This window comes from Poecilia latipinna, unplaced genomic scaffold, assembly GCF_001443285.1.
Source record: "Poecilia latipinna isolate Pla-1442-1.1 unplaced genomic scaffold, P_latipinna-1.0 Scaffold549, whole genome shotgun sequence".
NCBI lineage: Eukaryota > Metazoa > Chordata > Actinopteri > Cyprinodontiformes > Poeciliidae > Poecilia > Poecilia latipinna.
Genome location: NW_015113165.1, coordinates 121,516 through 137,401, shown reverse-complemented (window position 1 = coordinate 137,401; position 15,886 = coordinate 121,516). Strand labels below are relative to the sequence as shown.

The following is a 15,886-nucleotide window of genomic DNA, read 5'->3' as shown; positions in this document are numbered from 1 at the left end:
CATTATAACAAATGACAGCATTAGTAACTGGAGACGTGCACAGTGTTGCATGCTGACATGAGTTTACAGACTTAGATTATTCTAACCAGGTCCAACAAAACAACAACGTTCACTTTTATTAATATTTTTCATTACTAAATTTTAGCCATTATTTGCCTGAAAACATATACAATTCTCAATTATAGTTTATATCACTTTCTGTGATATAAGTTCAATTATTTCTGTGACATAAATGTAATATATTTATATATTATATAAATTCCGCCATATAAATAAAAATATAAGAAATATTTTAACGATTTTAACAACGTTATTTTTCATCACTTGGACATATTGGCGCTTTGATGTTTGTGTAAATTTATTCAGGCAAAACGAAGGCAGTAGAAGCTTCTCTCGGGGTCCTTTGTGACGCTTCCCACGTCGGTCCTCGGTTGTGAAAACGTGGAGGGCTCCGACTGAGGGTATGTCGGGGTTTATTGTTGTTTCAGACATTGTTGTTTGCTTGTCAGCACTCGGTTAGACCATTTGGAAATAGAAAAAATGTTTGCCCGTTTGTTTCAGTTTATTCTTTTGTTATTTTCCTTTAGAATTACTCGGCAACCGAGCAGGTTAGCCTTCAATGCTAAAAGTGTGCTACTAAAATCCAGAACATCAGCGATGTTGGTAGGCTTTAAGTGACCGGTATCATGTTTAGACTCAGCAAATTTTACATGTTCGATTGCACATACTTATAAAAAACAGTTTATAAAAACGGTATGAGTTATCGTAATGTATTAAAGCTTAAATGTCTTTAGGAAAGCGTACTTTAGTTGACCAAATGCATCTCTCATGTTTCTGTCAGCAGAAACCGGGAGGTTCTTCTGTGATTTGTCGACCTGAGAGATGGAGTACATGCAGGCTCCAGCTGCCAGCAGCCAGGGGAACATGTGAGTTAAACAAGTGGAATCCAACCTATGATTTAGTTACATGTATTTGGTACAACAAACATCCTTTGTTCTCTCATGATTGCTGTTCACAAAAATCAATGGTGACACAACAGTGTTTAAAGTTTAAAGTTTGAATAGATATGTGTAACGGACACATATCTATTCAGACTTTAAACATGACATCAGAATTTCAAGGAATTTTCGATTAATAATCTGTCACTTCGCTCATAAATACTTCTAGTACTATTTCTGTTGGAGAACTGCATTAGAGAGAAACCCCAAAAGTTCAGCTTGCCACAGGAGCTGCTGGTCATAATCTACACTGCCATTATTCTGTCTGTCGTGTTCACCCATAACGTTGAGGTTTTGCTCATCCACAAAACAAAATGGGACCAAACTACAATGATTAAATAAGTGTACGGTCATTGCCATTAACACAGAATTTATGTTGGAGTTGCAAGCTTGAGTTGAGCACTCTAGTGTTCAACTCAGGATTTTCTGCTTGTTGTGATCCGTAAGAAACAATTATAGTGTGTCTTTTTAGTTTTTTGTGTTTCAACACTGAAGGAACATTTTCACAAATGGATTGATGAACATATTCACTCTGTTTGCTGCTGGTTTAATGAGACTCAACCTGTCAGAATTGATAATAAAATAATAATACTGTCACCTGTCACTACATCGTGCTTACACACAGTCATATATGGTATCAAACTCTACCAGCTTTGACTTTCCCAGCTGGCTTCAGGGGGGCCTTCTTGTTTTTATTTAAAGAGAAATGTAACTACTGGGTCTATTTCAGGCCCTTCTTTTCTCTTTTACACTCTGTACAATGTGCCGTTTCAAATAGGAAATCTCAGACGTGATGCATAGGAGAGATTCTAAATATGTGCGTCAACAACGGCATCTGTGATTAACTATGCAACTGTGTCTTATAACCTACTTTTAAAAACAGCGTGCACTGATCAGAGTAAGCATACAAATTAGACTAAGTAGTATATAAAATTAAATACAAAAAAAATAAATACAAGTATAAGTATCAGAGTAATTGTGAAATGAAAATAAAGTTAACAGTTTATGTTGGGTTAACAGCCAAGCTTCATATTTTGTGAGGTAGTGTGGCTCGGGATCATTTTAAGGTGTTAAAAATGAATTTTAAAAAAACTGTAAAATTAACTCAAAATGGTGCCTTCAGGATGGATTTTGCACCATGACAAACATGACTACAAAGTTATCAGAGGGGCAGAAACGGGACATCTCCAGCTCTTTTAAAGTTTGTTTTCTCCTGCGCAGCCTGTGCTGTACCTGTGGTGTTCCCATTCCTCCCAACCCGGCCAACATGTGCGTGGCCTGCCTGCGCACCCAGGTCGACATCTCTGAGGGAATCCCCAAGCAAGTCACGGTTCACTTCTGCAAGCAGTGTGAACGGTTCGTTTTCTACATTTGTTCGGAACCTCAAAGCGGCTGTCCGTTTTACAGCGCAAAATAACACATAATTGTTTCTGTGGTGATTTAGAAACCTCAGTTTAGAAATCCCGCTTGTTTCCTGTGAATCAGATACCTGCAGCCTCCGGCCACCTGGGTGCAGTGCGCTCTGGAGTCGAGGGAGCTTCTCGCTCTTTGTCTGAAAAAACTGAAGAGCTCAATGACCAAGGTAGGGCGGATTCTTATCTCTCTGCAGCTTAAAAGACTTAAAGCGCAAGAGAGTCACGGTTTTAGTCTGAGCATTGTGTTGCTAAGAATGAAATGATAAAAGAAGGGATTTCAATGCAGAATTGCTTTTAGCATGTGGATGACTGTGTGCTTTCAAAATGGTTAATTTAGTTTGGCTTTTTGATCATAATAGACTTTCCTTTTTTTTAATTTTTTTTTTTTTTTTGGAAAGCTGAAGGTTTGCAGTATGAACCTGTTAGTGGAACATATTTTTAATTTCTTCTGCCTCAATATACTTTATTAATATACAGTTGTTAATCTTGTTTTTAGATATTTTCTTATTCAACAAAGTTGAATATTTTCAACTTCACAGAAAATCATCTGTTGTGATTTTCCCCTATGTAGCAATAATAAAGAATTATTGTATTCTTAAAAATGATTAATGAAGGATTTTGTTGTGAAATTAATCTTAAAAATGTTTCCTGGTAATACCTGGATGTATTTTTTATTACTATCATTTAGTTTGATTCTGTTTCATAGGATTCATGTTGTCTGCTGTACCATACTCTTATATATTGTATATAGATATTTTTTAAACGAAGGCTGCCGATATGTTATTGATATAAAAATCCACTAGTGATCAACATTTTGTACAAATAATGATCTAAACAGTGTGGCATGCATTTATATACAATATAAGTGGCCATTTGAATTTAGACCTTTTGACTTGGATCCATACAAATACAACATAGGCAACCAGTTGCGTTCAGAAGTTAAGTGGACCAAATGATGCATAAATATGCACAGTGGAAACTGTCTTAGCGCTACTGCTAAGCATCTACAGCCTCCCTATTAATGTTTTTGTTCAACAAGGTATTCTTGACTCTTGATTACCTTCGTTGTCTGAATTGTAGAGCCGATTGACGCCCAATTTAGTTTGACATTTCCTCCTCCTTCCTAATTTTCCAGGTGCGGCTTATCGATGCCGGCTTCCTGTGGACGGAGCCCCACTCCAAGAGGATTAAGATGAAGCTGACCATCCAGAAAGAGGTAGGAGGACAGAAAGGACGGGACGAGTGTGGGACGGTGACATTTGCAGAGATTAAATCTGAGTCGTGGCTCGTTCTCTTTTAAATGTTAATTAGCAGTAGAGTGCAAATATATAGATTTCCCTGCCTTTTAGCTAATAGTGTGCGTTAAATTATGCATAAATCGAATTGATATCTTAATTACAGCAGAGCAACGGATCTATTTGTTTGAGAGGAGCCAGTTTTACATGTGGCTGTTATCTCATCCTCTTGACCTTTAGGAAGAACTTGAGCTGCTGGACTTCTCAGCGCCAGCTCTTTTGTGCTGATTGTGAGCCTCACTGTTGGCTCCACTTTGAAGTTAATCATAAAATAATCACTGGTTTAATTTTCAAACTGCCTGGTTAGCAAGTGAGTTTCAGTAATTAAATGTACTCGGCGTGTGTCAGTGCGTCCGGTGCATACGCAGTGACTAATGGCTGTTTTTGTCGCTGCAGGTGATGAATGGGGCGATCCTGCAGCAGGTGTTCGTGGTGGAGTTTGTCGTCCAGTACCAGATGTGTGACGACTGCCATCGTGTGGAGGCCAAGGACTTCTGGAAGGCAGTGGTTCAAGTGAGGCAGAAGGTTTGTGTCGCGCTTCTGCTGATCTGACGATATTTATTGTATAATTTTAACTCCTGGCGCATGAGTCTTTATAGTTAAAACCTAAGGCTAGATTTGCAGAATTAGTCTGGGTTCAGGAAACTTGCTTTGACGTAAACAGTCATGCATACTGACCTACTGCGTAATATCTACCTGTGATCCTTTAGTTGACTTTTAATCTCTCACTCTTTTAATTAGATACATATGAAGCTACAAGGCTTTTGTTTTGAAAAGGCAAAATAAGTTTTTGGTTATAGAGAGGTGCATGTAACGGAACAGGTTAGCTGCATTTAAGATATTCATGAATTTAAACAAACTTCCTGCTCTTAGCAGGGCTGATCTATCCCATTTGGTGAAAAACACAAAGTCAGGTAGTCTAGATTAGGCACTAAGTTTATTGTCTTCCTCTGGTTGCAGGATTTCTTATCCATCTCACTTGTTTCGTGAAATTCCTATGTTGTTTAGAAAAGTCTTGAATCTTAATTTAATCATCTTTGAAGTCTGTATAAAAACAAACTTGAATGTAAAACAAAAAGAAAAAGCTTACATTTCCAGACTCAGAATGTATTCATTTAGTTAGGGAGGAAAAAATCTGAATTTAGGACAAAGTGTGTTTTTCATTAATTTGTAATTAAATAGTTCATTTGCCACATCACACACTGAAACCCAATTGATTTTAGTTCTCATTGCTGAAAAATGACTAGTATACAAACATTTTTTAAAGCTATAACAAATAAAAAGCAACGATCAGCAACATATAACAAAAAAAGAAATTAAAACATGAAACGGGAAATAAAATTGACATGTGAGAAACAAGATGTCTGACAGCAGCTAGAACGTCTCTGGTTTCAGGTATGATGTAGAGAAAATTTCTGTTGACATGAAAATAATTCAAGAAACTAATGAGGTCAGTATTTTTCACAATCTGTGGCATCTTGCTAATAAAGCAGAGGGAGTGAGATTGTACATCTGGATGCCATCAGCGTAGAAATGAAAGTCAAATATTATACCTTGTGATCATGTTTCCGATTCTCAGCACATACAGAGAAAAGAGGCCTGACCTCCAAATGGACACTATGGGTTTTTCATGGAGAGAAAGAGAGTAAAATATATTAAATAAAACAAGCCTTCCTTTAGATATATAGTGCGAGCTGCTGAGGAGCTGTGCAGCAAACACCAGCCTCCTCCTAATTTCAGGATCCGTTATTTTCAAATGCAGCTCTAATTTTCATCATTTTTGTTGAAAATCAGAGCTGCATTGTCATCAGGTTCTTGACTTTGCAACATTTTATTTACCAGTTGTAGAGCTGCCAATGCTGAAAATGATTCTTCGATTGTTTTTGTTTCTGTTTTTTTGTTTTTTTGAGTTATTGGCAGAGAATCCAGAAAGTAATGCAATAGAAGTTGAAAATCAAAAAGGTAATTAGACCTCTCTTTTCCCCCCCTCCTCTAGACACTCCTAGATCAAAAACAAAATCCCTAAATCAGGCATTTTGATTGGTCGTGGCTTGTATGCCATATTAAAACATTGACACTGGTATTTTCTGTAATTTTTAACAGAAGATAAAGGTATTAAAGATAGCAAAATGATTTGATGAATCTGTTTTTAGCGTAATAAAACACAGTCGTGTACTGACATGTATGAGGACGTTTTTCACACTTGTAGTTCCGATTCTTTGGTCTGAATCAATCAAATTTATTTCCTTTTCCACACAGAGGAAATTAAATGCTAATTAAAATACTCAACACATAAGAGCGTTCAGTATTTTTACATGTTTCTGAGGACTGAGAACCAAATTTAAATACAGGAAGCAAATGCTATTTTCCGGGCTAGACCAAAGCACAAGGAATGTTGTCCTGTTGGAGCTTTTTCAGAAACAATTTCAGATTAAATTATTTGATAAATGTACCAAGTAGATTTGGAGAACACATCATGGAAGTTGATTAGAGCTGAATGAACAGATGTGCTGCCTTTGTTTTATTAGTTTGTTTACGGCGTCCCACAATGCAACACAGACCTGACTATGGGAAGGTTTTTGCCTCGGTAGCTGACAAAACAGCAGCTTATTGTTGCTGTTTTGCAACAATAAGCTGCAACATGTTCAGCAGAACATGTTCTGCTGAATCAGAACATGTTCTCGACGAATATAAACTAAAGCAATAAATGAAAAATGCCAAAATATGTTAAAAAAACAAAGATAGAAATGAGCTTGAAATGAAAATAAAAAAATAATATGAAGGCTTTGTTGAAAAAGAAAAGACTAAAAGGCTGTTTCTATTTGATAAATAACCCGTGAGGTTTGTTTCAACATGCTGTATATGAATATGGTGTTTATTGTTTCACTGTATTCACATGAATTTGTCTTTTCTTTCAGACTGTGCATAAAAAGACTTTCTACTACTTGGAGCAGCTGATCCTGAAGCACAAACTCCACCAGAATGCCTTAAACATTAAAGAAATTCATGGTAGGTTTGTGTTCTGTGTTTTGTTTTTTGTTTTTTTCCCTCATGTTTTCAGATTTTACCCCCCAGGAGGCGTGGTTCGTGTTCTCATCTGGGTCTTTAACCCAAACTTGGACTGAACAGTGGGGAACTTGCCTGCGAGTTGGCGCGGACCGTGACGATATGTCAAGTGTTAATTAGCTCTTCCTGTACCAGAGCGCAAGCCGCGCCTGCCTATCGCTGGCGCCAATCGCTTCCCACAGCTGGCCCCAGGAGGGCCTCATGGTGGCACGCATTGTGCGTCTAATCAGAGCGCTGCAATCAGAGTCGGCACTTCAAACCAGCTTCTAGCAATGCGAGCTCACTTCTCTGCCTTTTTAGATATGCTAAGAGCTACTCCAGGCATGCACACGCTGTGACAGCTCAGCAGCAGCTTTTTTTTTTTTTTTTTTTTTGCACTCTTGGACAGGATGCGAAAGTGGAATTTGGCTCAAAAGTGTAATCTAAATCATCTCTGTGGCAGGACTTGAAAGCTTTATGAAGGTTAAAACATCTGGCTGCCATATTTTTCCTGTGTGTGTGTGTGTGTGTGTGTGTGTGTGTGCGTGTGCGTGTGCCCGCCCCGTAGCAGCGATGACCGGCGAAGCACCTGTGATTAATTTTCTGGTGGAGCTTGTTTGATGGTGTTGGTCTTCTCTCGCAGAGGGCATTGATTTCTACTATGGCTCCAAGCAGCACGCACAGAAGATGGTGGACTTCTTGCAGTGCACCGTGCCCTGCAGGTGAGCATTGCTTCGCTCTGGGCTCAGAAGGAGAAACAAACCTTCAGTGACGAGATTACGCTCAGGAATTGTCGTAAACTGATTTATGAGATGGTAAAAATGTAAAATTGGTTATAAGAAAAAGGCAATGGCTAGAATTATTACTTAAATCAATCATTTTTATATATCAACATTTTTATAAAAGTATGCTAATTTAGTGTTTGAGTATCTAATTTGTAAAGGTAATTTCTGTAGAACTTGAAACCCATTACTTCTCAAATGTTTCTTTCAGGTCCAAAACCTCCCAGCGGCTCATCTCTCATGACATTCATTCAAACACATACAACTATAAAAGCACCTTCTCCATAGAAATCGTTCCCGTCTGCAAGGTTTGTTACAGATTTATCACTATATTGCTGGCTTTTCATTTTAGACTGGATTTATATATATAAAAGAACAGACAGGAGTTGATTTTTTTTAGCTTTTTATTTCCAATTTCTGAATTTAAAGTTTGAGCCAAAAACAAATTTCTAGTCAATAATTGAAGCTGATACTGAAAATATCAAACTTCCTTCTATCAACATTCTTTGTTTCAGTGACCACTTCCACAATGAATAGTTCTTTTGTCTGTTCAACATTGTTGATACTTTTCACTAGAGCTGGCCATTTATCATATTGCTTATTGTGAACAGTTTCTTAACTTGATAACAATTTAGAATTATTGTTGTATGAATGAATTTCAAATTATGTTAAATGGGAAAAAAAAAATTTGGCAGTGTTTACAAAAATTTTATTTTTACTCTTTGTTCCACCAAAGCATCAATAAATATCATTAGCCATTAGCTAAACGCATCTCTCAGAAGTACGTTAGAAATAATAGCTAAACGTTAAAGTATTGTCAAGTGTTGCTAGAAACCCAGACCTGGTCAGAAATGTTTATTTAAATAGTTATAGAACATTTGGAAAATAAAGCCTGAATTGATTTTAAAAACTGAAACGGTTATCAGATTATTTTCAATGAACCTGAAAGACTCAGTTTGATCCCGTCTTGTCTTGTCTGTGTGGTTGTCAGGACAACGTGGTTTGTCTCCCCCCACGGCTGGCGCAGAGCCTGGGGAACATGGGTCAGATCTGCGTGTGCATCCGGGTCACCAGCACCATCCACCTCATCGACCCCCGGACCCTGCAGAGTGAGTTGTAACTATGACCGCTGTGCCGTTAAACAATGTGGTAAAGCCCAGATGCAGAGGTCGTAGGTCAATTCACAACATTTGAGTTAAATGTAGGCACTCCTGTGGATGTACTTATTAGTTTGCATAAAATTTGTGACTCAACTAGGTTGCAGTTTCTGCCTTCACTGCAAAGACACAAAATCTAGTTTTTAGCTCAAAGACCTCAGTACACTTGAAATAACTAACTTACAAGTCATTTTTCAGCAATATACAGGAACTTATTTGAAGCCTGTAATGCCTCCATATTAATGGAAAAGCACTAGTTCCATTGGCAGATTGTTTCAATTATAACTTTGGAAAAACGTCGTTATAAGTGAAATACTCTGACAAAGGAACTAGTAATTCTTTTTTCATCAATATTAAGCACATATTTACTTAAAACAAACTCCTGACTTGCTGAAAAGTTACTCCTGAGTTACTTTTGTCTTATTTCAAGTATACTGAGATATTTGCACTAGAAACTAGACCAAAAATACTTGGTAAGATTTGGTGATTTTAACGGTTTTCTTAACTGACTAAAATGACGCTAAAGTGGCAGCCAGCTTCACTACTTCTTAGTATCTGATTTAGCATCAAATGTGCTTATGGCAGAGAATTAAATGGGCAGGCAGTCGTTTTCACACAGATCTCAAATTATATTCGCTTGGATCTCAAATTGTGCGATCCTGCACTAGTTGTCGGTGTGGATAGAAAAATTCAAGCTGCGTCAGAGGAATACAAGTCCAACCAGCTCATCTAATATGTGGCTGTTAAAAACTTTTACTTGGCAAGTTTGCAGAGATTTAATGTGTGAGAAACTACATATCAGGTTTTGTGTATTGTAATCTTTCCGTACTCTGTAATGCTATGACTTTTAAAATCCAAGTGGGATGTTTTCTATCCTCCTCCTTCCATCCAAATGTGACAAATTCTCCGGGCACTGAGACGGTAAATCAATAGGGGTACAGTATGTAAGTGACTGATGTTTCCAGTCTGCAGATATTGTGCACAGGTTTTGGCCGGTATGCGTTTCATAAATTGCAACTGGAACTCATTCCACGATCATCTCTGCGCCCAAATCTGTTTGAATACTTTGGCTCCAACACACCAGGCCTCATTTATCAAAGAACATTTCTGTTCAGTTTCACACAGTCACACTGACTGGTGTTTTTCTAAACGAATGAAGAGTTGAGTCATCTGCTCTCACTTGAAGCTCAGCAAAGTGTTGGGCTTTTATTACCTTCACAATAATTAAGGAATAAGGAGTCTGTCCTATTAGAGATGTTGAATTAAATTAAAGTTATCTTTCACTTGTTTTGATGGTTCTGAATGTTCTGACTATCTTCCTGCTTAGTGATGCAACAATCAACAAATTTTTCTCTTCGTTGACCCAAACCTGCAGTCGTCAGTTTAGATACTGAAAAAGTTTGTTTTTCTGGGTTTGATTAAAAACCCAACTACATAAACAGACATGTTGTTTGTTGATGTATATACAGACCAAGAAAGGTTTAACTAAAAATTGATTTGCTTTGATAGTAAATATCTGACAAGTAGAAGTTAATCCCTTTATTTCCTCATTTTCTGTTTGATTCAGCACTACTGCCTCCATCTTGGGAGACTTTAACACATTTTTTTCTTTTTATAGATGATCATTTTTCACTTTTACTCTTTTAGGCCAAGGAATTTACTAGTTTTACACCTTAGATTAAAAGCTGAAATGTGCGAGTATTGGCTCATAATAATGACATATTTTCCACTGAATATAACAAATAGCTTTTTTTAAAATCACACATTTCTTCATTTGTTTTGTGCAGTTGTTCAGTTTCAGCTGAGCAAACAACAGTTGCCACAGGTTACAGTATTTATCTGTGTGCATCTTCTCGACCTCTGGTTCATCCGACTCATTGGCCTTCGTTCACAGCACCTTTACAGACACGGAAAGTCGTCTTGGCACTGTGCACTCTAACATGTTTGAAACATTTAAATTTGATGTTTTTCCTCAAATTCTTGACAAATTCAAGCAGCGTGAGGATGTTCCTCCTTGGCTGGTGCAGCTATTTGTTATGTGAGCAAACCTCTGACATCCTGCCACGGCACACATGTTTTTAATTGCACTTCAAAGAGCGGCGGCTTTGCTCTGGTGCAACGTTTCTGAGCTGCCTGAATTGCTGAAACAGCCTCGGGCCTGTTCAGCAGATTCAGTGTCGGCCACTAATTAACTTGTTTTTGTTTTTTTGTTTTTTGCTTGAGCAGCTTATTTGTTGTAGAGAAATCAGAAAATTCTGTGGAATTTGTGTGAAGGAATAGACGGATGGAAAAACATGCAAATCGCACTCTGTGGAGCGTTCACAACCTCAGGAATGACTAGAAAAACAAATGTGCTGTAAGTGAGCGTTTAGCCTAGATTAGGTTTTATGTTTGTTTTTTAGTTAAATATATTAAATCTGCTTGAGTTTTAATCCAGAATGACTTCCTATTTATTAGTTGCTTACTTCATTCATTTGCAGTTTAAAATTAGAATATCACATGATGACATAAACACAAATTGTGAATGAAAATGAGTCGTTTGAAGAAGAAAAACAATCTCATATAGTCTGCCCTCATCACACCAGTTGCTGAAGTGGATGGAAACACATACTGGCGAAACCCCTTCAATAGTCTCTGCAGCCCCCGGCAACTGGAGGAGTTCATTGTAATGGACGTCGACGTCATCAGAGACCAGAAGCTGGGCGCTGGAGCTGGCATGAGGTCCAACAAGGTGAGGCTCTGGGTGGGGTGTGCTGGTGCAGAACGGTTTGCAGTGCAGGGGAACATTCCTCTTCTCTTGGAAGTAAAATCGATGGCAGACCATTACATTATCGCTGAACCTGTATGTGGGACTCGAGCCAAGATGACAGAACCGCACATGGGTGATTGGAGTTAGGTTCCCATCTTCTTTCCTCTGTCTGGACGCTTTCATTGACGTTTTCGAAAAAGAGCCAAAAGAAATGTGGTTTCAGCAGCGCCATGCTGCGTCTCTTTGTCCACCGATGTTCCTCAGCGATGGAAATTATCCTTACATAAAAGGATGTTTGTTTTGTAACAGCTTTGAGATTTATCGTAAAGCCACACCATAACCGAAAAGTGTCTGTTTCGGTTAAATGCTGGATCCTCGCTCTGTTTTGTTCAGAATTTCTGCAGAACTGCAGATCCGGGAGACAATTTGTCAACAGAAGTCGTAGTGTCTGCTGCATAATCCTTAAAAATAAAATGTCTTGGCTTCATCCTGGTTTTCTAATCAGCCTGTACACTGGTTTAAATTAAGACTGTAATTATTTCAAATTATATTTCAGTTTCTTTTCTAAAACATCACAAAAACAACGTAAAAAACATTTTATTTTGCCACATTCTCTTTCGCTTCTGGTTTCCATGATTTGCAATCCACTTAAAAAATCGTAAAATGATGGACTTTAATGCGTTAAATCTTTAGTTTTGTTTTCTCACAAGTTTTCATTGAAAGAACAATAATCCTTTCTTAAGGATGTCCATGCATCCTTAAGAAAGCTTAAGTTCATGTATTTAACATTAACCCCTTAAGATCATCTTAAATTTATTTTAAAAAGCAGGTTGGCCTTAAACACATTAATCACTTTTCTTACATTTTATTGTGGATTATTTAACTTCCTATGTAGTGTTTTGTGAGTTTTTGTTTTTTTTGTCACACTCAGACATTTTCATTGCATTCTGTGAATTGCGGTGCATGAGGCTACCGGCAGCTAGCTGCTAATACATGCTAGCTATCTGGCAGGTTTGGTGTTTTTTTTACGTCAATCATGGGAAGGCGCAGATTTCTCGCCGTTTGGCTGGAGGACTTTTGTCTTTGTCATTAGCTCAGTTCTGTTGCCAACCTGCACAATGCTATATGTATTCAGGACTAAAAAAACCTTGGCATTACAGGAGTTAAGACTGTAGAGCACAATATGCAGTGTGAGCACAAAGCTGCTGCCAAGAGCCACAAACAAACCCCAGAAATTTCAGGTTTGATCCCCTGGTGGGCTGCAGGTCCCCAGAAAACGTTTGGCGCTGCTGTTGCTGCTGGCACTGATCAAAGCGCTGCGTTTGGAGCAACACAAACTCTGAAGTCGGAGGCTTAGTGGATTCCAAACATGAAAAAATGGTCCTAAAAAGTCTTAAATAATAGTTGGTGAAACCTGCAGAAACCCTGAATAGAGAAACTGTGTTGTCCGCTGCAGCCGTCTGTGAGGTCAGTGTGATGTAAGCCACTCAACCAAGGAATGTATTACAAAGAGCTCGAGGGGAGCAATGCTCTAAAGTGCATTAAACGCCTCACTGTACATTTAGTCCACACACAAACAGCCATTAATCTTTAAGAAACCTGTTACAAGCTGAATTGTCAGGTTTAGCTCGATTTAGAGAGGAGGAGCATCAGCCTGCTGCTTCAGAAAACTCCTCTCTTTGCAAAGATCCTCAGTAGAAGCAACTGCACTAAAGACTTTCCCAGATATTCTACACCTTGTAGTATTGGTCGTAAATCCTGTTAACCCACTTTTGAAGTAGGAATCGCTGCCCTGCAGAAACTCCTACAGTGAGAAAATAAAAGTTGTAGACTTCTGATGAATTAAACCTGTAAATTTATGTCGCAGCACACACTGGCTGAGGTGTGGGTGCAGAAAACCTCGGAGATGGATTCCAGTCAGCAGTATCACTGCCGAACATTCCTGGGCCATCTGCTTAACATCGGAGACCTGGTGATGGGGTGAGTGTGTGGGATCGGTGTCAAGTCACAAGATGGCTGGCGAGATCTGATGTGTGTATTTGGGCCAAATTGTAATTGCTACATACCTTTATTTTCTCTTTTAGCTGGGCTTTTTTTTCCCACTTCTGATCTCTTCCTACATGAAGAATCTGCCAAGGGTGAATCAAGCAAATCCTAAATTTGCTTGATTCACAGTGGAAGCACTGAAACCAGTCTGGGTGACCTAATTTCTGAGTCTGACACAAGCTTTAACATTTTCCTGCAGGTACGACTTTGCCAATTCCAACATCAACGATGAATACCTGAACAAAATGAACCCGCACCATCTTCCTGATGTGGTAAGTTTTTATCTAAAAACCCAGATATTTAGCTTTTTTTTTTTTTACAAACTCTGCCACCTTGTGGACAAAAGAAAACACTGCCTCTAAATCTGTCAATATCAGAGGATCCTGTTCTCATGTTGTTGTCTGTATTTGTATTCTTTCCCTTTGGACTGTAAAAGGTGCTGATCAAGAAGAGTTACGACCGCAGCAGGAGAGTGAAGCGCAGGAACTGGAAGCTGCAGGAGATGGCCAGAGACCGGGAAGGCATGGACACAGATGACGAGAGGTGGGATGTTTGATTTTAATTTGCATGTTTTAAATCCAGGATAAAAAAAAGTTCTTTGGATAGTTTTTCCTCTCTTGTGTCCTGCAGTTTTATAAAATTCACCTGTAGTTTTTTTAATTGGTGAATTTATTTGAGATTCACAGCAGGATGTTCATAGCGGGTCGCCTGTTGACTGTTAGTTTCTGAGCAATTTTTAGATTACTTTCATCTGCAGATTTATTTTTCATTTAATCTAGTGCCCTAATCTAAGCACTTTGGATCGCTAAAAGGTGACTAATTTATTTATGAATAGCTCAAAAACGTGCTAAATATCCTGTTGATGTTGATTTTCTTGTGTGCGCAAGTTTATTTACCGTGATTTTGTTTTTCCCTTTTCTCCCTTTAGACAATACCAGGACTTCCTGGAGGACCTGGAGGAAGACGAGGCATTGAGGAAAAATGTCAACATCTACAGAGGTGAGCTTAATGCAGCTTCAGTTCAGCAAAAAAAAAAAAAAAGTCACACCAAGACGAATGGATCCAATTTATATTGGATTATATTAACTGTAATGTGGTTCAAATTCAAAAAAATCTATTTGAGTAATTAAATGCAGTCTTAATTATAATAAAATATAGTTAGAATTAGTTAACCATATCACGTGTGGATGGAAAGTACTATTTAATTTCATTTTTGTCAGATTGCAGCTCAGTAATTGGCATCTGCTGCCTATTTTTTTTGTAAAATCACTCATTTTAAGACTTGGATTTTCTTTAGTTAATGAGCGATTTTTTTTTTTTTTCCTTCCTACGTCAGACGCCTCAAAGATCCCAGTAGAGAGCGACACCGATGATGACGGAGCGCCGCGCATCTCCCTGATGGAGATGATGGAAGAGCTCAGCCTGACGGACGCCACAGGAGGAGAAGGAGCCGACATGATGACTGACTGACCGGCTCTTTCATAGTTCTGCGTGGCTTCAACATCGAATGTGTCAGATTCATGTCTGCTGAATGAACAAGCGACTACACACAGCTTAGTTTCGAACCTGCAGCATATTAAGGACAGAGAATGTCTGATAAGGCAGTAAAGAGTTTTTTGGACTGGTGCAATGATTTGTATCCTCACCGAGGCTCAAATAGTCTTTTACTAAGAAACGAGCCTTCCAGTATCACATTAATTAAATAATCTAATCTCTGTACCTGTAAATACTCATCTAAAATCCAAATAATAAATATACTTTATCAAAATAAATGTGACCTTTATATTTTTCTTTTTTTTTAAATATCCACCAGAGGGCGCTTTGGGGCAAAAACGACAAAAAAAACCAACATAGGGGTGATGCATTCATGCATCTCCACTTGCAGTAAGGTGAATCAGTAGGTCACAGAATGGTTTCATTTGGCTGCTGTGGCCAATATGCAAAACCCTTCATGTGGAAAGTATGTTGAAGTAAGGAGCGTTCGGTACATGCTTTGAAATCTGATGATGCTGGAGACATAAATTTGATTTATAATTTAGATTTCAGTGGCACCACTGTCTGTGGCCATTCCACCTCTCCAGATCGTCTCTGTTTATTGGCCAGACGTGTCCGTCGGCACTTCATCAATGGAACATTTACATTTCTCACCCAAAATCGGCTCGCGTATGCAAAAGAACTCCCAGAGATGGCTGTCAAGTAATGAAGTAAAGCTTTCAGGTCGTAAAGAGTTTATGTTGTTTTAAGGTTATGATATGGCAGCGATTATAAAATGGAAATGTTTGTGGTGCATGACCGGGTGCAAAGAAAACAAACTGAGAAGCGTTGAGTCCTGAGTGTGAAAAGCCGTCTGCACGCATTATGGAAAGTAAATTACAACTTTCTTGTGTTTTTACATAATG

General features: G+C 38.3%; 1 protein-coding gene across 2 annotated transcripts; it reads left to right on the top strand.

Moving 5' to 3' along the window:
- Positions 1-358: 358 nt before the first annotated feature.
- On the top strand, positions 359-15,255 carry nmd3 (NMD3 ribosome export adaptor). Of its 2 annotated transcripts, none has more exons than XM_015041407.1 (16): positions 359-461; positions 845-926; positions 2,220-2,354; positions 2,484-2,580; positions 3,549-3,629; positions 4,105-4,233; positions 6,627-6,717; positions 7,397-7,475; positions 7,747-7,843; positions 8,527-8,644; positions 11,278-11,423; positions 13,309-13,421; positions 13,687-13,759; positions 13,924-14,030; positions 14,416-14,486; positions 14,824-15,255. In XM_015041407.1, exons 2-16 carry the CDS (start codon positions 883-885, stop codon positions 14,955-14,957), a joined length of 1,515 nt encoding a protein of 504 aa, XP_014896893.1. In that variant the 5' UTR covers positions 359-461; positions 845-882; the 3' UTR covers positions 14,958-15,255. The 2 variants fall into 2 exon arrangements, with proteins under 2 accessions (XP_014896893.1, XP_014896894.1); XM_015041408.1 differs by having other exon boundaries at positions 367-461; positions 842-926.
- Positions 15,256-15,886: the final 631 nt, after the last annotated feature.

What these genes read in the sequence shown, in the direction of transcription:
- nmd3 (XM_015041407.1), top strand. Translation starts at nt 883, where the DNA reads ATGGAGTACATGCAGGCTCCAGCTGCCAGCAGCCAGGGGAACAT. An exon ending in CAGTGCACCGTGCCCTGCAG is followed by an intron (nt 7,476 to 7,746) that starts GTGAGCATTGCT and finishes TGTTTCTTTCAG; the next exon opens with GTCCAAAACCTCCCAGCGGC. An exon ending in AAATCGTTCCCGTCTGCAAG is followed by an intron (nt 7,844 to 8,526) that starts GTTTGTTACAGA and finishes TGTGGTTGTCAG; the next exon opens with GACAACGTGGTTTGTCTCCC.